This window comes from Gymnoscopelus braueri, assembly GCF_963280865.1.
Source record: "Gymnoscopelus braueri genome assembly, chromosome: 7".
NCBI classification, from domain to species: Eukaryota; Metazoa; Chordata; class Actinopteri; order Myctophiformes; family Myctophidae; genus Gymnoscopelus; species Gymnoscopelus braueri.
This window is the reverse complement of record NC_137608.1, coordinates 45894371-45917039: the sequence shown is the minus strand read 5'-3', so window position 1 is coordinate 45917039 and position 22669 is coordinate 45894371. Positions and strand designations below refer to the sequence as shown.

Here is a 22669-nt window from a genome sequence, read left to right as displayed (position 1 = left end):
TAACCCTGGAATCCCTAGACCCTCAAACCGGACAGCTCTTCCAGAATCTTCGAACGCTACAGAGTCTGTATGTTCTTCACAGGAGGGTGTCATCTGTTCACTAAAATATATATTTAAAAAAAAATATTAAGATATTAATGAGCAGCAAGCTAGATAGGCGGCTTCGACTAATCTGATTTACAGTAGGACTTATTTAGAAGACAAAACAGAAGCGGGGGGACATTTGCTGAATTTTTAATAAAATATCTCGAGACAATGGCATCCCTATTTTGGTCAAATTCGTGTTGCGTTGTGACACGTGAGCTGAGATTGGCTACTTTCACTATTTGTAACTAAATATAGAGGGCTTAAGTGGTCAAGAGAGTTAAGAAAACGTTCAACTATAGAAGTCACCTTTGGGAGATAGCTTTACAGTATATCCTGACCTCGGTCATCAGGTAAGTTGACCAAATATATTTTTCACTCGAATGTCAGTGGTCAATCATTCATGCGTTCCGATAAAGCTGCAAGCTCACTCACAAGGGATCAACTATCAACACACGTTCATCTAAACACTGGAATTGCATGGCGACTTTGGGCTGAGTGGAGGAGGGCTCTGCCTGTGTAGGGCTTTAAGAGTTGATAACATCAACACAGCTGCAACCGGTGTAAAATGAGCAATAAACGATGTACGCATTGAGAGTTTCGATATGCTGGCACAGTGTGGGGGGACATTCCAAAAGAAACTGCGGTTATTTAAGGATATCCTGTGCTCTTAAATGCCACAGCACAGTAAAGTACTGACAACTCTGTAACTGTAGTGACCACATGAGTTACTGCTAACTACATGCAGTTATCAGAATAGTTGTAATTGTAGTGTAGGTTTATAAATAGAACTTTATCAGAATTTGGCCGTCAAATATACGTTTGTTTTCCTTATGAGGACAACTACTACTCTAGAAAAGTTAAAAGAGCATTGTATATTATGGTTGAGGCAGCTGCTAGAAATAATGCATAATGTGTGTGCTTTGTATGCACTTTTGTCACTGGTAAGTGGCCTACGAGGCAGACAAATCGGGCACCAAGGACTTGAAGAGCAGCTAAGCAATGCGAAGACTTCACTTAAGGTCGTCAACAAACGAACACATGGTCATTTTGCGACATCGCTTGTGTGCCAGCGCAAACAACTGTTGTCCTTGAATGCTGGTAACCTCCAGACTGTTAGTCTGCTGGGGCGGATTGTTCGAGAGACTGGACGCCACTGAGATCCCACCCTGCACACTCACGCCAGTGGACAAGAGGACATTTTCTGACAAGCTCCAGCTGTGGCGCACCAGCACAGCTGCTTAGCAGGGACGCGTCCCGCGTCAAAGCAGGTGGCCTGGCTCTCCGACACTTATACTTGGGGAAGTGCTTGGACACACACACACAGGACGGGTGGGATGCGGGACAGACACGCAGAGCTGCAGGGCGTGGAATAAATATGCTCCGAATGGAATAACAAACTATAAACACATAGCCACTTTGAAAATGGGGCAAGCGCGAGTATGCGCACAACGCCGTACGCCGACACTGGTCACGTTAACAAAAGAGTATATGTCGTCTTCCTTCCCTTTCGACCCCCTGTGTTTTCTTTTTTCTTTTTTTTTAATTTGCCTGCCACATCTGTTGCCAGTGACCCTGGTGTGGATAAATCACAGTTCTGACACAGGCTGGGGTAAATTTGACCACTTCCTGTTTCCAGCCCCATCGGGCCCCCCTCTGGAATGTGTGTGTGCAGGAGTGTGGAGCCCCATGGTCCGGGTTAGAGTTTCAAAACGCTGGCAGGCCACACTTCTCTGGGCAGACCGACGAGGAAAGCAGAGACTACAATCTGAACAGCACAGCGCTGAGCTGGAAGGAGAGAGAGAGAGAGAGACTGACCAGTAACTGTACAGTCAGTGGTCCGCTGCACAAAGGAGGCTGTAAGCAGCTTGACTGGGTTCTACGGAATGTTCTTGAATTTAATTGGAATGTGGTCGCCTTGCATATCGCCTGTGCGACATTTTAGTCTCGAGGTGACTGAGAGTCTTAAGAACAGTTTCAGATTCAGGCACTTCAACTTCTCTAGCTTTTGGAAAAAGGTAAGAAAAGACCTGATCTGTTTATCAGCATTAGTAAAATGCTACTCATAAATGCGTTGAAGAGTTGAAGCCATGCAGTCAGCAAATAAGCACGCTAATGTCCCAACACGCCATGACAAAGACACATCTGTTTCTGTGTCATCTTTTGACGCAGGCACAATGGAGACAGTTGCTAGCTTAAATAATCAGCTGGATAAGTGGTGGAGCACATGCTCCTCAGACATGCAGAAAAAAAAAACACTGGTCATCTCACTTTAACGCTTTCCCTGCCACACTCATTTTAACCACATGAGCCCAGCGTCCCGATTCTATTGCTGGTCACATTCGGTCAAAACAGACCAACATTCAGCGAAAATAGATTTGACAGACTTTTGGGGGAAATCACAGAAAATAGGTGAACACGTAAAAAACGTTTAGTTTTCCACTTTATTTTCACTATAAGGCGTACAAAGAAACGTATATAGGGTTTAACTGACCCCTGTGGAAGGGATCATGTTAACAACACTGCTACAGAGTAACACTTACATCATTATCTCTAAATGTTTGTTGTTGGCTTAATGTTAACCTTGCGTCACCTCACCAGGCTTTCAACACGGCGGAAAGCCTGGCTTCTATTGCAAATTAACCTGAGCGATCTGCTCTAGAGCCCGCTTTCTGTACTGTACTGTACTGTACACACAGTACACACACACACACACACACACACACACACACTCAGACTCGATCAGCAACCTGCAAAGCGACTTGTTCCCAGTCTAGACTAATGCTCCACAAGCAGCCATAATATATCATATGTCTGAAAATCTGACAATTACTGAGAACTCCTGGTTTGTAGCCGCTATATCCTCAGTGGCTGTGACAATCTCCCTTTTTCGATTTGTGTACAACAATATGACAATCTTGACTTTAGAAAATATGAATCAGGTAATGGAGTCCATAGACTATTATGGAAGTACCAGGCAAATGCTGGCCCGCAAAATGCATTATGGGAATTGTAGGAACAAAGAGATGGATCGATAATAAAAGCAGAAGTTTCTGTGACAATGTGGGCAGCGTCATAAATATAGTGGTTTCTATAGACTTAGTAACTATCAACAATTTACTGAAGTGAACAACAATCAACAACATGATCTTCCCCCTTCATCCACTCTCTATACACTGCTGTTGGCCGGGCTTTACCAGGGTCTATACCAGTGGTGTAAAGTAACTAAGTACATTTACTCGAGTACTGTACTTAAGTACAATTTTTAGGTACTTTCACTTTACTGGAGTATTTCCAATTTGCAGTACTTTTACTTGTACTCCACTACATCTCAGAGGCAAATATTGTACTTTTACTCCACTACAATTATTTGAAAACGTTAGTTACTAGTTACTTTGCAGATATACATTATTATATTATAAAACATCCATTAACCACTTTAGCCCTATTTTACACCTAAGCTATTTGAAAATAGCCGATCTACAAGCTCACAACGCGTCGCATCGCGAGCTTGTAGATCTGCTATTTTCAAAATTTTAGTACGTTTACTTTTGGTACTTTAAGTACATTTTCATACCAATACTTTTGTACTTTTACTCAAGTACATTTTTAATTATGGACTTTTACTTGTAACAGAGTACTTCTACATTGCAGTATTGATGCTTTTACTTAAGTAAAACATTTGAGTACTTTTTCCACCACTGGTCCATACTTGTCTTTCCTTTTCCCTCTAGACCAAATGTCTTTGGCCAAAATAGCCGCATCCACACAACGTGCCACAAGTTACATAACACACTATTACCTTGTAAATAAACTATTTTTTACTACTGTATGTTTGACCATTATGACAAGCCCAGAATAATTACGCTCAGGTTCAAGTGGTTGATATAAATGAACCAGCTGTACACAACGTTTACCGTTACGGTTGCTTTCAAGCAGTTACTTGGCTAAGGTTAGAAGACCCAAAACTGCAAGGATAAATCTCTCTCTCTCTCTCTCTCTCTCTCTCTCTCTCTCTCTCTCTCTCTCTCTCTCTCTCTCTCTCTCTCTCTCTCTCTCTCTCTCTCTCTCTCTCTCACACACACATTTGAAATATTTATTTATGTCCACATAATAAGAAGTACAGGATGTACAAAGGACATAAACACTGCCAGTGCAGTCAGATGAAGGGAAAACAGTTAGTTACAAAGCGCATGTAAAGCAGAGCAACGTTACATACAAAACAAAAGATGGCATACTTGTCGAACACAGCGGACAACAATCATGGGTAAAGGAAGCAACGCCTCCTCCAAATTGAGCGGCTTCCTATAATAGCTGATATTGAGCAGTACCTTGCTAATTGTTTAGCCCTCCTTTTGGAGAGGCCGGCCATTTGCAGGCCCCTTACAACCAACTTGTGCACGTGCCCTAGACTACCAAAGATAAAAACCAAAAGTTTACATCTGTAGCCTAGCTGACACACGCACGCACACACTACATGCTTGCAATGACAGAACGTTAAGTTTTATTATTTATTTCTTACTATTACTTACTAACACAATATTGTATGTTACTACGCTGCTTCACGTGGACTTGTGCCTCGTCTCCAATAACTTCTCTGCCTTGTAAGCCTATGTTATGGCTACTCAAAGCATGTGTCGGAAAGATCAATGCTTTGATATGTTGTACTACTATAGTAGCCTACATGATATCAAGGATAGAACAAAAACATCTCACAGAGACGTAAATTCACTCTGTCATGGTTGATAAACGTATTGATTGGACACAGACTTCAGATTGCATATTATTGTGTGCAGCAAGCATCCAGGTTTGTTATCATAATGACTCTAACCCATTAAAAGGTTTCATGACATTCAGTTTTACCACACATTAAAAGTCTTTGTCATGGTCCTTCAAACGTGTATAAAAAGTAAAAAATAAAAATCCACTCCAGTGATCCATGGCAGGTGTTTTTCTCTCACATTTCTAAAGCCTTTTCAACTGCAATGAAAAAAGAAATCTTTGCCTGCGGGTGTCGCTGTTGAGGGATTTTGCCTGTCAATCAGCGCCTCTGCTCCGCCCCCCCCAAAGGAAAGGATAGGGGAGGGGAGGGGCAAGGAGGAGAGTGGGCGGGATTAATCGCCTGTGACTTCACTGCCCAAGGGCCAATCTCAGATTACTTTTCAGCCTAATTATTCAGAAAACCCCAGACCACAGAAAATCCACTGAATGTTCAAAGTTCAGATTTTTGGGGGTAATTGAGGTCATAAAACCACCCCAAAAACATAAAAAATAAAAAAAGTGAAAATGAATGTCATACAACCTTTAAGACCTGAGGCCGATTCTACGAATGCCTTCTAAATCCCAACAGTATTCTGAAAAAAAACATATGTTTCTATATAGCCTAAGTGGTGCTCAAACTTATTCATGTCAAGGACCCCCAAAATTATATTTATTTGGCCGCCGACCCCCATCTCAAAATGGTTTGTTCCAGGGACCCCCCAGAAGCAATGAATAGAGTTGCACACATTTTCACGATTTCTCAAAAATAGCAGATCTACAAGCTCGTAGCACGGCACTCGGTGCCGCGCTATGAGCTTGTAGGTCTGCTATTTTTGAATAGCCAAAGTGTAAAATAATGCTTTTTTTAGCTCAAATGAAAACGTGACAGAGATGCGTTCCAGGTCTTAATGGGCTAATAGACGCGGCCAGAGCCATATAAGGAGAGTTGTGTCACCTCCGTTCACTTCATCGGGCCAGTCCGAGGAGCCGAATAGTGACAATTAAAGCCCCGAACCGGAAGTTTACGGAATGCACTGGACTCTATGAGCGGTTGTCACTATTTCGAGTTTACATGGACCACGTGACGGGCGCCCTGTTGTTTCTGCCCCCTCATTGACAGAACTCTCCAATAGAAGGCTCTGGACACGGCCAGCCGCCCGTGGGTGTAATAATAACTCAAATAACCGGAATCATTGAAAAAAGTGGGGCCACCAAAAGTCCCCTGGCCACCCCTATGGCGCCGGGGGGCGCCACTGATTCCATCCACATGGACACATATGGCATGCCCGAATTGACCTCTGCATTCAGACAAATATAGCCTCGCTCATACTCATTCAATATTATCTTTCACAAAATCAAACAAAACAACTCGTATGAAAATGGCCGTGTTTACGTTTTTTCTGCACTTGAATGATGCCCTCGGGGCACATTAACACTCTACTTTCAATGAGACCCGGGGTCACGAAGTCACAGACAACCGCTATCGCCGGACCACGAGGCCTCCCCACACGCAGGAACCCAGCGTCCACCCAAACAGAGCGGTCTTTGATAGCGCATCACTCACCACTACCCCCACCGCCCCCCACCCAGACAACCACTGGCCGTCTTTTAATAGCACGGCCTCCAGCCTCTCTCAGGCCCAGAAGGACTTTCTCGGGGCAGAAAGGGAGAAGGGGAAGTGAGCAGAGAGGGGGAAGGAGGGGGAAAAAAGGGCCCAGTTTAGGGTTGTAATAATATGAACACATGGCATTTAAGGGTGCCAAGAATAATAAGGGGCTCAAAAAACCAGTGCATTCCTTTCAAATGAAACCCCATCCTCGCCTGGCAGCCACCGCACACTTTTCAACCCCGATTCATCGTCCAAAGACGTGGTCCAAGGTAGCACCGAAGGAAAGTGCTCGCTCTCCCTTGCTCCTCGTTGCTTTCGTTGTCTCCTCAAGCCTTGGCCTGAGACGCTTAAGACACTAAAAGGTGACTTGAAAGGCATTTACAGGTGTTGAATAGGTACAGAATGTGTATTCGTTTGTCACCTCCGTAGCATTGTGGGAAATTTGAGAGTCATTACAGCGGACTTTAATGTCTTGCGCTTTGACGCAGCGCACTCACGGTTGCCCCCTTCACGATTAATAAAGCCAAGTACGGCCCGAACTGAAGCAGATCATGTTATACAAGCGCCACAGCGGAGAATTATATAAAGGACTGCGCTTTTTTGGCAGCAGTGCCGCGGCGGCAGTAGTCTATATGAGTAAGAGTTTTTGGGGCTTACCGACTACTTTGGGCAGCTTCTGTCGCCTCAGTGGAATCCGGGGGAGCTTGGTGCTGATTCGGCTGAATCTTCCGCACAGGATCCGCTTGGCTTTTTTGCTGTTTGGGGAGAGTTGTCTCAGTTAGGACCAAAAAGGAGAAGAAGAAAAAGGGGATGACGCCATGGAAAGTCTAACTGAATCATTCATGAGTGGCATATTGAAACGTGGCCCTGTGCCTCGTGCTGTGAGCCTATACGAGCTGCTCATATTGAAATGTCAATACACAAACGCGCTTAAAAATACAATTTCTATGCATTTATTCTACTGACCCTCCAAGTAGATATACAGTATAACAGAGAGAGACAGAGAGAGGGGGAGAGATAGAATAGAGAGAGAGAACATAATAAACAATATATTTCTTCCCCTCCAAAAACATTATGTGGAGTTGTGTGTCCAAAAGCTGTTATGGAAGACCAGGGCAAGGACCTGACTGCTCATTGCACGCAGTGTTGCCAGATTCTGTGAGAGAAACAAGCAACCAGGTCTAGGAAAACCAGCCCAAAAGAAGCGACTATGGGCCACATGAGCACTTTAACATGTACATCAGCTATTTGAAAATAGCAGATCTACAAGCTCACAACGCGTCGCGATGCGACGCGTTGTGAGCTTGTAGATCGGCTATTTTCAAATAAAATCTTGCAGGGAAATTATAATAAGCAGATCTGGCAACCCTTGCACGGGCACCTGCCTGCATGTCACTCACTTGTGGTCGTCTTTGTGTCGACACAGACAGCAGCAGCACAGCAGCGAGAGGAGAACAATGAGCAGAAAGGAGACCAGGGTTCCCGCCGCGATCACACCCATCCGCTGGTTGGGCTCTGAAAGACAAGATGCAGGGAAACGTCTGGGGTGTGCCACCACTACTGTGCCACTGCCAACACAACCGACCTCCCTAACCACGCTGACACATGGCAAAATAGATAACTACGACATACTGTACGATACTGTATGATGTATGTATGTACGTACGGTAATTACAGTGGTGGAAAAAAGTACTCACATTTCTTACTTAAGTTAAAGTATCGATACCGCGATGTAGAAAGACTCCGTTACAAGTAAAAGTCCGGCATTCAAAATGTACTTGAGTAAAAGTGCAAATGTATTGGCATCAAAATGTACTTAAAGTACCAAAAGTAAAAGTACTCATAATGCAGAATGTCCAATTTGAAGTTTTCAAATGTATAAACATCTTTTGAAAATAGCAGATCTACAAGCTCACAATGTGTCGCATAGCAACGCATTGTGAGCTTGTAGATCGGCTAATTTCAACTGGCCAAAATGTAAATAGGGCTGTAGTGTTTAATGTATGTTTTGTAATAATAATCAAAATCTACAAAGTAACTAGTAACTAAAGATTTCAAATAACTGTAGTGGAGTAAAGGTACAACATTTCCCTCTGAGATGTAGTGGAGTACAAGTAAAAGTATTGGAAATTGGAAATTCTCAAGTAAAGTACAAATACCTCAAAATTGTACTTAAGCGCAGTACTTGAGTAAATGTACTTAGTTACTTTCCACCACTGACGCTGACACATGGCAAAATAGATAACTATGACATACTGTACGTATATAATGTATGTATGTACTGCAATTATGACTCCCGTGTAACGAGAGAGGAACAAGAGATACATAAGACATGCACTTAAGCACTTAAACCCTATACTGTATACTTTCCCCCAGGGGTCTATACTTGGTCCCCTCCTTTTTCCCCTCTGAACAAAATCTCTTCATTGTAAATGCGTCCCAACTCTTCATGTTGTAAGCTTGTAGATCTGGTATTTTCAGAAAATTTTCAAGTATTTTCGCTGAATGTTTGCCTAATGTGACATAGGGACGCTATGCGTTTGTGTGGTTCATTGATGCTGCTTACCCTCAAACGACAACATTGCCTTTTCAGTACATGTTTGATGTGATGTGATGGCTGTGACAGAGCCAAGATTAAACTGCATGGAGGCACCCGTGTTTCAGTTCCCCCCCCCGAATCTTCAAATCTTATCTCGTCCAAGAGGTACGACCCCTTCACCTTTCACGGGCAATTTCCCGCAATACACTTCCTCGCCCAAACCCCAATCACCACCGCCCACTCCTCTCTTCACCACAGTCGCCTCCACCGATAACTCATCGATGATTTATTAGCTACCCCTCCCACTTAATTTCGGGTGGGTCACAGCCCGAAACGATGCGTTGCGTAAGCACGGACGGCATTGGGGTGGGGGATCGGTGCTGAGGGGAGAGGGGGGCTATTCCGCATGGGGCACCCTTGAGGGCCATCATGATGACACCGGCGGTAAAGACAAGCCATTACTTAAATGGTGTATAGTGGTGGCCCTCCGGTCCTCACGCTGTCACATACGGCCGAGATGGATGGCCCAGGTGGCCTGGGTGTGGTGTGCCGTGTTTGGCAACCCGCTGTGTTCACAGCTGGATGAAGGAAAAAGAGGCTGGCGGGGTGGGAGGGGACGCGATAGCGTCCCAACATGTCCGCTGGACGAAACCTCTCGTGATCTCAGTTTCCTACACTTCCTCGTCCCCCGACTGTATCTTCTTTTTCGCCCATCAACCTTTTACTGTTTGGGCTTCTTTCCCTAACTCTCTCTCTCTCTCTCTCTCCCTCCCTCTTTCTCTCTCTTTCTCCCTCCCTCTCTTTCTCTCTGTTCTGCTTTTATTTATATCCTCTTTTTCTCTTTCCTGTCTCTCACCAAACCCCTTTCTTTTGGTCTCCTTCATCCTTCCCCTCTCTCTCTCTCTCTCTCTCTCCCTCATACTAACTCTTATAATCCCCCTTTCCCCTCCACCCCCGTTATTTCTGTCTGTTCCTTCCCTCTTTCTTTCTCCCCCCCCCCTCTCTCTCTCTCTCTCTCTCTCTCTCCCGCCCACTCTTCCTCCCTCTCTTTTGCTGGACAGGAACAGGGCCAACAAACACAGCAATAAAAAGGACACTGGTCTGGGTCTGGAAACAACATCAAGTCACCACTTTGTTCGCTCTGCTACACACACACACACACGCACACACACGCACACGCACACGCGCACACACACACACACACACACACACACACACACACACACACACACACACACACACACACACACACACACACACACACACACACACACACACACACACTGACCTAAATACAGGTGTGTGTGCGTGTGTGTGTGTGCGTGGGTGCGTGTGCGTGTGTGTGTGCGTGTGTGTGTGTGCGTGGGTGCGTGTGTGTGTGTGTGTGCGTGTGCGTGCATGTGTGCGAGTGCTGGTGTTCATTGTCTTCAGTCAGCTGTTAGACATTCTATACAGTTGCATCACATCAGTAGCAACTGGTTATTAGGACAGGCAAACATTTCTCATGTCTTTCATCTTGTTTAAGAAGCGCCACTTGAACTTGAACTGAAAACAGAGCTGAAACATCACAGAATATCCCCTTTGAAACAGCATGGAAAAGACTTGGCAGTCGGGGTATCTATCGGGAACAAAGGCGGTTACGTATGGCTTACGTAGGTTGCAGGCGCCAGACACAGGGTCGCAGTTCTTGTCATTGCAGGAGCAGGTTTGGTTACAGTTCACTCCAAACTGGCCGGGCTGACATGTCATATTGCAGCTGGAGTAGAGAGAGAGTACCAAGGTTATTATAGTGTTGCATTTTTAATTAGTTTTTATGTATTTATTTTCGTTTTGACTTTATGTTTTCATTTTCAGTTAGTTTTAATTTTTTTTTAAAGCGAGTGTGCCAGTTTAGTTAAGTTTTCCTTTTGTGAAAAGGCTTTGTTTTAGTTTTATTTTATTTTATTAGTTTTAGTGTTGGTTTTAGTTTTTGTATTGTAATATGGATTAGTCAGGGGCAAGATTCAACTAGGTCAGATAAATAGCTAAAATCGCTCACAACCTGTCATGATGCGGTGCATTGTGAGCTTGTAGATCTGCTATTTTTTACTATTATTTAAAAGATTTTGACAAAGACTAAAACCAAGGACATTTTAACTATGATTCCAGTTCGTTTTTGTTAGTTTTACACACAACACAGTTTCAGTTAGTTATTATTTTTGTGTGAAGCCAATTGTATTTCAATTAATCAAAGTTTTTTTTCAATTCTAGTTTTCGTTATTTCGAAATATAATAACCCCGGAGAGTACACAGAAAGAAACATCTGATGACTAAACCCTTAAGGCTAATTCATACAGTGTTGTCGGGCGGTAATAACTGTTTTTCAGTTTAAAAAATGTGTTGTTTTTGTCGTGTGACACAGTCATATGACTAAGTATGAATTGTGCTCTATGCTGCACGGTTAATGCAGCACAAACAGGAGCCGGAGAACAGAATGGGTAGAAAAGGGTGAACGCAGTCAAGTAAACATGTTCTTTGTGGCATTCCCTTTAATTAAAGGCTCTGTAGCAATTTTCCTTCCTGCTATTTCAGCAGGAGGCTTTATCGGCCTCAATTAACCCATAAAGACCTGGAACGCATCCGTGTCACTTTTTCATTTGAGCTAAAAAGCATTATTTTACACTTTGGCTATTCAAAAATAGCAGATATACAAGCTCATAGCGCGGCACCGAGTGCCGCGCTATGAGCTTGTAGATCTGCTATTTTTGAAACGTCGTGAAAATGTGTGCAAATCTTTGAATATTTATTGTTTAAAGCGAACATTTTTAACTCTATTCTTTGCTTCTGGGGGGTCCCCGGAAACAAAACATTTTGAGATGGGGGTCGGCGGCCAAATACATATAATTTTGGGGGTCCTTGACATTAAAAAAGTTTGAGCACCACTGATATAGAAACACACGTTTTTTCAGAATACTGTTTGAACAAATTTGTGGAATCGGCTTCAGGTCTAAATGGGTTAAAAAAAACGACACACAATGGCCCTTCAACTCGCAGTGCGTGACAGACGTATACAGGAAGAGTCAACTTACTAGGTCCCGTGAAATCCCGGGTCACACAGGCACTCTCCGGTGACGACGTGACAGATGCCGTTGAAACAGTGGCTGCAGTCGTTTTCACAGTTCTCGCCGTACGTGCCGTTCGGGCAGCGCACCTCGCACCTTACCACACACAAGAAGGAATACCATGATTACAGTCATTATCAGGCCGGGGATGGGGAGGGGGGGGGGGGGGGGGGGGGCTATGAGTCACAGGAATAATTATCCCACCGTACTACAGTAGCTACTAGTTGAAAGGCCCTGCCGTTACGCTTTGAAATCGGGGGGGAAATGACAATGCAGCATGTGTGAAAATAGTCTGACGGAAGAAATAAAATCCATATGGTGGTTCTGTGTTGCTTTTTTTTTTTTATAGGTTTCTGACAGTGGTGGAAAAAGTACTCACATTTTTCACTTAAGTAAAAGTATCAATACTGCAATGTAGAAGTACTCTGTTACAAGTGAAAGCCCGGAATTCAAAATGTACTTGAGTAAAAGTACAAAAGTATTGGTATCAAAATGTACTTAAAGTGCCATAAGTACTTATTATGCAGAATGTCCCATTTCACAAGTTTTCAAATGTATAAAAATCTTTGAAAATAGCCGATCGACAAGCTCACAATGCGTCGCGACGCGACGCATTGTGAGCTTGTTGATCGGCTATTTTCAAATGGCCGAAATATATATAGGGCTGAAGTGGGTAATGTATGTTTTGTAATAATAATCCAAATCTACAAAGTAACTTAAGTTTTCATATAATTGTAGTGGAGTAAAAGTACAATATCTGCCTCTGAGATGTAGTGGGGTAGAAGTAGAAGTACTGAAAATTACTCCAGTAAAGTAACAACATTTTACTTAACTCTTACCCTGCCAGAGTTTTTTCAAAAAGTCTGTAGCCTCTGCCAGGGTTTTGACCGATTTTGGTACCTTTTCGCATAGCCACAGAATATTTTTCTCCAGTATGATTGATCCCAGATAATTTCTAATCACAGATGAGATTCAGGTGTGGTTTCACAAATGTCAACGAGGTCAATTTGACCTTGTTGTCATGTGTTGTTTGATGTTTGAAAATAGCTCAAAACCAGTAGTTTCAAACCAAAAAACAATGTGAATTGTTTGTCCGTTTCAATTTTAACATTGAAGTGAATGGAGCAGCAAATCTTTGGGAATTGTTATCTCCTTATTCGTTTGGAATATCGAAAAGGTGTCAATCTTAAATAATTAGAGAATCTTTTTAGAATTTTTTTTTTTTTGAAAAAAGTTTTTTTTTTTTTTTTTTTTTTAAGACGTTTTTTAATGTCTTTGGCAGGCAATAGCTGAAGGCCCAAAGACGTTAATAAACGTCTTTGGCAGTTATAGAGTTAAGTACAGTACTTGAGTAAATGTATAGTCACTTTACACCACTGGTTTCTGAGTAATAGCGTGCAAGCGCGAACAAAGGGTGTCGTTACCTGTCCCCGATCCAGCCGGGGTTGCAGTGAGAGCACTTGCCGTGGATGGGATCGCAGTGGTGACCGTCTTTACAGGTGGGACAAACTTCCTGGCAGTTCTCCCCAAAGAAGCCCTTGGAGCACAGCTGGTCGCAGCGCGTCCCATTCCAACCTCGGTCGCAGGTGATGCAGCGGCCCTCTGTCACCTTGCAGGGCTGCTGGCCCTTGCAGTGGCCACACCTATAGGGACATAGTGAAACGCAGGAAACAATCAGACATCCATTTTGTTGGTGTTCCTTATATTCCCTTTCATTTCCATCTTGAAAGAGGACAAAAATAAACAAAGCTATCAACAGCAAGCAAGTCAGTTGCTGCAAAAGGTAAACAACTTAAAATGTGAAAACCATTCTTCTTTTGATCTACGGCAACACTGTATTGAGCTCGGCGTTGCCTGTGGAAGGTAAAACGCTTAACCTGAATTGCTTTAGCATGTTAGCAGATGATTATGGGATAATGCGAATACCAATTCCCAAATCTCACTTTAATATTACTCCATTGAGTAACACGTTCAGATGTTTTAAGGGTTATCAGCCACGGCGTATATCAAGTCTTATTTCCTATCAAAACCACAAAACCACACTGCAATACTCATCAGACATGGAGCCGAACATTGAGCAATTCATCTTTTTAATAACTGTTGGTTTCCTGTGCTGTCGAAGTGCGACATTCTTTTCCCTCACCTGTTCCTGCAATTTTGTCCATAGAACCCAGCGGGACACGGTTCTCTGCAGAACTTCCCACGGTAGCCCGGCGTGCAGGTGCACGAACCGTCGGCCTGGTTGCACTTGCCGTGGATGCACTGGCAGTACCGCTCGCACCGCGGGCCCCACAGCCTCTCCCGACACAGGCAGCGTCCCGTGAATTGCTCGCACGGCGAGTTGTTGCAGTTGCACTGGATGGCACAGTTCCGTCCCGTCCAGCCGGGGTTGCACAGGCAGCGCCCCGTCTGAGCATCGCACACCGAGTTGATGCTGCAGTAGCAGTTGTTGTTGCACTGCGGACCCCAGAAGCCCGGGTGGCACGTGCATTTGCCTGTGTCTTGGTCGCACTTGCCCTTCTGGCACAGACACGCATTTTCGCAGTTGGGCCCCCAGCGGTTGTGGTTGCAGGTGCACTCGCCCGTCAAGTCGTCACACTGGCCGTTTGGGTAGCACGTGCATTGGCCTTTACAGTCTGGGCCCCAGTACTGGGCAGGGCACTCTGGGGAGAAAGACATTGTCATCAGTATAAAGGCAGATTTCCTCCGCTTTCAATTACACTTTCAACGAGCGATAGAAGTAGCCATACTATTTACTTTGTGAATTTGTTTGTTTGACCTGACCTTTATAGCAAAAAAGAAACAGGCAAGAGACAAGCCTTGCAAAAGGCTAGAGGTGTCAGAAGTAAAAAAGGGGGGGGGGGAGCCTTACTGGTGTCACAGCTAGCTCCGAAATATCCATGACGACAGCGGCATTCATTAGGTCTGACGCACACCTCGTTCTCCTTGCAGGTAAAGTTGCCTTCACAGAGAGCTATAGGAGAGACAGGTACACGTGTATATCATTCCACTGGAATCCATAATAGGGAGATATAATGGTAAACTATGACAGTGGTTCTCAAAGTGGATTCCATGGACTCTCTGGGTTCCTTTAGACCTTCCTTTAGTTCCTTTTAAATTGACCCTTACAAGTCTGTAACTCTGACAGTATACAAATGGAACCAAATGGACCCTAACGGGTCCATTTGGTTCCATTTGTATACTGTCGGAGTTAAGGAGTTAAGGAGAGACCTTGAAATGTAAAGGTTTGAGAACCATTGCACTATGACATGCATTGATATTTTAGAACCCATACGTGTTGGACACTCGTCTCCTAGCTGTCCCCATCCACTGCAGCACCTGAATGATGACCTGGAAGAGACGTGTTGAAGCAAACATAAAGCACATGTACGTACATTGCACGTTGACAAACAGAGTAAACACAGCACCAGCTCAGGTCTTTTGATCTCATGGCTTCTCATTGATGTGGTTGACGCTGAATTCTCAAGAAGTAACGTGCACATTGTGTAGGATCCATATGCTTAGCACATGCGTGTGTAATTGTGAGAGTATGTGTGCCTCAGATTGATTAATAGGGACTTACTCAAAGCTCTCTATAACCTATTAACCTTGGCTGGCTTGTAAGCGTCCAGCAGTGACAGAGTAGCATGTCTTTGAATTGTTAACCAGTGGACAAAGTACTCAACCCCAGTCAAAGTATATATACTCCTGGTATGTATTTCTCAACTACAAGTGAAATCAATAATTTGTACTTGAGTTAAAGAACTGGAGTACTTGCTTTAAAAAAAAATACTTACATATTCAAAAGTACATGTTTTAAAAAATACTTAAAGGTAGGGTAAGTGATATTTTTGGGTTAAAACAAAAAGTATTTTTTTAAAAGGTTAAAGCACTATATTCTGATAGTAATCATTGCTATAGAGTGTTTGTTCAGTAACAGGAGTCTCCCCGTCTCTCCAGCTCTTTAATAAACATTCTGGTAGGTGTCAAAATCTCAGCCAATCAGGAGAAAGTACAAATTTTTAAGCTTCATTTTTATAGTGTTCCAGTTCCAATTTTGCCTGCTCATTTCTTAGTGTCATCACTTCCAATTTCACTTGTTTAATCTATTTCCTGATTGAGTTCTCTATCCTGATTGGACAAAATTGGAAATGAAACTGAAACTGAAACGAAAATGCATTTTCTGTTTTATAAAGAGCTGGAGAGACATGTAGACTCCTTATATGGACAGGACACTCTATAGTAACGACTCTAACGAGCACTATCAGAACATAGACCCATTTTGCAATTATTTGAATAATTGCAAATCACTTACCCTACCTTTAAATATAGAAACTTTGATACCCCCCTCAGGTCGTTTTTTTTATCACCGGTGCGTGTATGTTTTTTCCCCAGCTTCTGGTCAGACTAAATTAAATACATGCTTTTCCTTTTAGGAACTGTAGACTGAGTATGTTCGATAATAATATCATAATTCAACAATTTAATAACCACATTAACCCTTGTGTCCCTCCCTATTTTGGGCAAATACTCTAAAGTTCAATTTTATTTTTTACATTTCAAAAATAGCTAAAAAGGCAGATCTACAAGCTTACAACACGCTGCGATGCAAAAACTAGTGAGCTTGAAGATCGATTATTTTCGCTGTTTGTCGTACGAAGTACTGCATATAGGGCTTAAAGGAATAGTTAACCCAAACAAAATCTTATTTTCTATCAATTATACACCCCATGAAGCCTTGACTTCATGGAGATTTTTTTGTTTTTGACGCATTCCTGAGCAAATAATTTGATATCCGGTAGGAGACTCAAAGTCTTTGAGTCTCCTGCCGGATACATTAGCATCTTTCCGCCGGTAAAGCTTTGGCTTAGGAATGCGACAAAAACAAAAAAATATCCATGAATTCAATGCTTCATGGGGTGTGTAATTGATAGAAAATAAGTAATTTTTTGGTTGAACTACTCCTTTAAAGTGTCTAGGAAAATCTGTGGTTTTGAAGCCATCTTGATGTCTGTCAGGAAGGGATGGATGCTTCTCTTCTTCCTCCCACGCCCATGACCTCTGGCGGCCCCCCACAACACTCTAGCTTCCTCTGAAGTGTTGGAGTATGGCATTCATTCCGCCTCGAAATGATGAGCAGAGAGAGTAACACGTTGTGCTTTATCGTGGTAAACCAGCAGGCGTGTGCTGTGGATCCACAGTGCTAACCTCTGCTTGTTCCTCACAGTTAAGAACCATCACCTACTAAACACATGTTTTACTTAAGTAAAAGTATCAATACTGCAATGTAGAAATGCTCTGTTACAAGTGAAAGTCAAATGTACTTGAGTAAAAGTACAAAAGTATTAGTATCAAAATATACTTAAAGTACAAAAGTAAAAGCACTCATTGTGCATAATGTCCCATTTCACAAGTTCAAATGTATAAAGAATCTTTTGAAAATAGCCGATCTACCAGCTCACGATGAGTCGCATCACGACGCATAGTGAGCTTGTAGATCTGCTATTTTCAAATGGCCGAAATACATAGTGCTGAAGTGGTTTAGTGTGTTTTGCGATAATAACAAAAGTCTATGAAGTAACTAGTAACTTAAGTTTTCAAAGAATTGTAGTGGAGTGAAAGTACAATATTTGCCTCTGAGATGTAGCGGAGTAGAAGTAAAAGTACTGAAAACTGAAAAGAAAAAACCCTCAAAATTGTACTTAAGTACGGTATTTGAGTAAATGTACTTAGTTACTTTACACCACTGCTACTAAAGAACTCTTTTATTTAGTGAATGTTCCTCATATAGTTCTAGATAACCTCTTTAGTCAAAGTTCTCCATTTTCTGATGGTGTACCTTTAACCACTTAAACCCTAGCATCCCAAATTTGGGTATATGTCTTAATAGGCAAACACTTGCTGAAAGATCTACAAACTCACAAAGCGTCACGTTGTGAGCTGCTATTTCCGAGATTTGGTGTAGAGGGAAAAAAGAAGAAAGAATAGACCCCTGGGGTACACCGGTCTATGAAGTAGAGTGGTTAAGGGTTCTTTATAGCCATGGTTCTCAAAGTGGTGTCCTTGAGGGAGTTCCGGGGGGTCCCCAGCTAAATGATGGATAGTTAGGAACCCAATGGACCCTTATGGGTCTGTAACTTCGAGAGTAACGGGTCCATTTGGTTCCATTTGTACACTCTCAGAGTTAAATTAACATTGATTTTACAGTATAAATTGGGTCCCAGAGATATAAATGCCATTAAATGGGGGTCCGCGGCCTAATGCGTGTCAAACCGGGGGTCCTTGAAAGTAAAATGGTTGAGAATCACTGCTACAGAGCCGTAAAAATCTTCTCTTGTGGGGGTCCCTGGCATATCTTTTCAAATGGGGGTCCGCGGGCTAATAAGTGTCAAGTAGGGGGTCCTTGACATGAAAAGGTTTGAGAACCACTGCTTTGTAGAACCTTGGTCTGAAATGCTCTTTCTGGAACCAGAAAGGATTCTTCTATGGCATCACTCTAAATAACCAGTTTTGGTTCCAGTTGGAACCTTTATTTTTCTGTGTGTACAATATTCATTGGTTGGTCATTTGTTCGAGTCGACCATAATCAATACAGACAGAAATATGCTCTTAACATAACCTAACATACTAAACATAACATAACTCCTTCATGTGACATTGACTTATTCTAGGGATGCATAGCTACTGCTCCTAATCTTGATAAATTCCAGTCAGTGTGTATGGAGTTGACCCCGCTTGACCTTTGACACGCAGTCAATTCATGTCAGCACTCCGGAAGACGGATTGCGGTGGTCGTGTTGTGCGCAACAAATTTAGTGCAACTTTGGCAGCATTCCTGTTTTTTTGCCTTTCAGGATTACACAGATATTTGATCAGCCACTCCTGCCAAGTTCTGCTCTCACGCTCGTTCAGCAACACGTCACAACACTTGAATAACAACTTCTCCATTTTGTACCATTTTACTGTATGTTGCACTGAATGACGATGAGCAAAGGGTTTTTTGAAGAAGTCGGACTAACCTTTGTGATACATCCAACATGTGGCTAATTCAGCGGTTGATTTATAGCAACATGTGGATACAGGCAGGACACGTTGGTCAATGATGAAACTATTCGCCATATAAATAAGGTCACAAAAATAGCCTAAATATGGAAATTGAATAGCATGTAAATGTGACCATGGATGTGACTCGAATTGAAGATTAGCCTTAAAAACGTTGACCGGGGTCCCCCAGGGGTCTGTATTTGGCCCCCTACTCCCCCCCCCCCCCCCCTCTACACCAAATCTCTTCATCAAAGATAGCCAATCCACAACCTCACAACACGTCACAAAGCGACACATTGTGGGCTTGTAGATGTTTTCACAGAGTGTTTGCCTATCATGACATGCCCAGAATAAGGATGCTATGGTTCATGTGGTTGGAGAACGTTCAATCAAGTGCAACATGTCAAATGTGCCGGGCGGTTGGGGACAGCTGATCAAACACTTCAAACATGTATATCTTGCTGATAGTAACAGGATACACTGAACACTGACTGGAATGATGGAAACTAAAAACACTGGTTCTGTGAGGTGACAAGAAAAACCTTCACAGTGGAAGAGAAGCTCTTGATTAGTTTTACATCGCAGTTGGACTGGATTGAGAAATGCAGAGAGAGAGCATGGCTTTTTAAGATCAACTATTTTTCATTTTTGCTCCAGGAACACTCCCACTAGCCTATAACCGCACATTCCTCCAGTTTAATGTCCATCTGCTCCAAGTCTTACTGTCTGATACTTTAACATACAAAGAGCACATGACCTCCTTGACAACACACACTTCATAACCAGCCTAATATAACATGCTACTGATGCTACACACATTTCAATATGGGGACAAGACTGCAACAGTTACAGTTTGCTTTCTGGTGGGAGAAACAAACAAACAAACACACAAGCAAGCAAACAAACAAGAAAAAACAACAACAATGACAAAACAGAACACAAACACAACCACCAGAAATCCAAGATAATATTTTAGCCAAATGCTGACGATCAAAGACAGTAAAATGTGTTAAATAAACTCTGAGAGTGACCCCCAGGGGTCCTTGATTGAGTTCCAGGGGGTCCCCAGCTAAATGATGGATAGCTAGGAACCAAATAGGTCTGTAACTCCGAGAGTGTACTTATGTAACCAAATGGACCCTTACGGGTCCATTTGGTTACATTTGTACACTCTCAGAGTTAAATTGCATTGCCTAGCACAGAGGTTTTACGTGTAGATTTCAATAATGTTTGTAAATGCAGCTATTAATGTTATTGCTATTGGGCCTAAAACTGTAATGTGCAAACTTTGGCACTGCAGGAAAGTTGACCTGGTCACAATGATCAGCTCTGCTTTGGAAAACATGCAGACTAAATGGGATGTTCAAGGTCATAGGGTGTTCTTGTCCAGCCTACGTTCTGTTTTTGGGGTAGATTGATTGTGATTTGGAAACTGAAACATTTTATGGTCTCTTTCGTGTCCAAATCGTTAAAAAAAATACCCCCCTGTTAATATCCGTAAAACTAAGTGGGACATAAGGAGACGTTAAAAACAACAATATTTAAACCACAGCGTTATTTGGGCTCATCAGCAAATGCCACGAGTGCTGTGTAGATCATTAGCAGCGCCCCCTTTAGACTAATATAAACCTAGTGAGATCCAGATGTAAACTACACATCTGGACCGCTGCTTTCTTCAATGGACCCGTCCTCCCCACTACTACGACTGAACTAGTTATTGAAAGCTTTGACAATAGTTTAAAATTATGTAACACTTCTTAACAAGTGGCCTAATCTAAAGTGACGTATTGAGGAAAGCAGTGGTGTAAAGTAACTAAGCACATGTACTCAAGTACTTACTTTATAGGCTACAATTTTGAGGTATTGTTACTTTCTTCAGTATTTACAAATGTCAATAATTTTACTTCTACTATAGGCCTACATCTCAGAGGCAAATATTGTACTTTTACTGCACTAAAATTGTATGAAAACTTTAGTCACTTTGAATATTTTGATTATCACAAAACATAACCACTTAGTTTTAGTATTATTTCGGCCATTTAAAAATAGCGTATCTACAAGCTCACACTGTTGTGAGCTTGTATATCTGCTATTTTCTAAATATTCTTAATATATTTTGAACTTGTGAAATGGGACATTTTGCACAGTGAGTACTTTTAATGTATCATTCGATGCAGATACGTTTGTACTTTTATACTCAAGTACATTTTTAATACGGGACTTCTACTTGTAACAGAGTATTTCTACATTGCAGTATTGATACTTTTACTTAAGTAAAACATGTGTGAGTACATCTTCCATCACTGGAGGAAAGCAGTGGTTGAAGGCTGCTCCAAGCAGCTCTGCATGATGAAGTGTTTCCCATGAAACGCACAACACAACAAAGTTATTTTCTTTTTTCGCGAGAGATCCGCTATTCTATTATTGATAACTAGGCCAATAACATGCTGGTAGGGGTGCGGATGATGCTTACCCTGGTGTTTTGCATACATTCCTGCCCTTAGGGTTGATCTCTTGACAGAAACTGGAGCAAACAAACAGACAAACAACGGCAACAACAGCGACACAGTTTTTCAATTCCATTGTACAAGAAGCAGCAGCATCCTTCAAGAGACGCCTGTTTTAGCTCCACATTATTTCTCCTCCTCTCCAAAAGGTGTTTTCACTATTAGTGCGTCCACCCCAACGTTGTTTCATCAATACAGGATATAATCCAACAGCGATCACTGCACTTTGATCACTTTTATAGACATTAAACGATCATCCAACAAAGGGATAAGAAGGGCTTGATCGTCCATCTACGCCATCGACGAAACCAACATTTGAAAAAGTGTGGCGACAAGCAATCCCAAGAAAAAAAACACACACACACACTAAAAAAAAAAAGTTTGCCCAACTTAAAAGTTGCGATCACGGTATTCTCGAAAGATGGCTTTCCCCCGGTGTGCCATTATTTCCATGAACATCTCTCAAACAAAAAGATCTCATCATTGTGCGAAGCCGATCAACGGTCCAACAAACATCCCCGTTATGTAAAAGAAAAACAGCCTCTATTGTCATTAATGTCTTCGCCGTGTGGGCAAGTATATGGTGGTAAGTGGACAACAATGAGGCAGATCTTAAGTTTCTTTTCCTGTAAGTAACTCTCCGAAGAGAAGTGTTTAATCCGTTACTTTTGTCCTCTCTTTGCTGCTCTCTCTCAGGAGTGGCAGGAGGGAAATTCCTGATTTGTTACTCTATCCTTGGCTCGGCCACAGTCAGTCAGAGTGAGCTTTGTGCGCCATGTGTGCGCCACCACATTTACATAGGAGACTGAGACTGTGCAACAGGCTAGTGGTGGAAGAAAGTACACAGATATTTGACTTAACCCATTAAGAACTGAGGCAATTCTTTAAAATGTTTTCTAAATCCTTTTTTTTTTTTAAAACATTTTTTTTGAATTTTATTTGTCAAGACTTTTCAAAAAAAGCAGATCTACAAGCTCATAAAAGTATCAATACCGCAATGTGGAAATACTCTGTTACAAGTAAA

At 42.4% G+C, this 22669-nt stretch overlaps 1 protein-coding gene across 1 annotated transcript in view; it reads right to left on the bottom strand.

Annotated features, from left to right (window-relative positions):
* The window catches only part of scarf2 (scavenger receptor class F, member 2), a 36807-nt gene extending 14384 nt beyond the window's left edge, over positions 1-22423 (bottom strand). Inside the window, 9 exon segments of the mRNA XM_080433905.1 lie at positions 7112-7209; positions 7855-7969; positions 10646-10749; positions 12062-12190; positions 13519-13737; positions 14238-14757; positions 14967-15068; positions 15390-15445; positions 21612-22423. Coding sequence (XP_080290031.1) covers positions 7112-7209; positions 7855-7969; positions 10646-10749; positions 12062-12190; positions 13519-13737; positions 14238-14757; positions 14967-15068; positions 15390-15445; positions 21612-21721 — 1453 coding nt within the window. The 5' untranslated portion in view covers positions 21722-22423.
* Between the last annotated feature and the right edge of the window lie 246 nt (positions 22424-22669).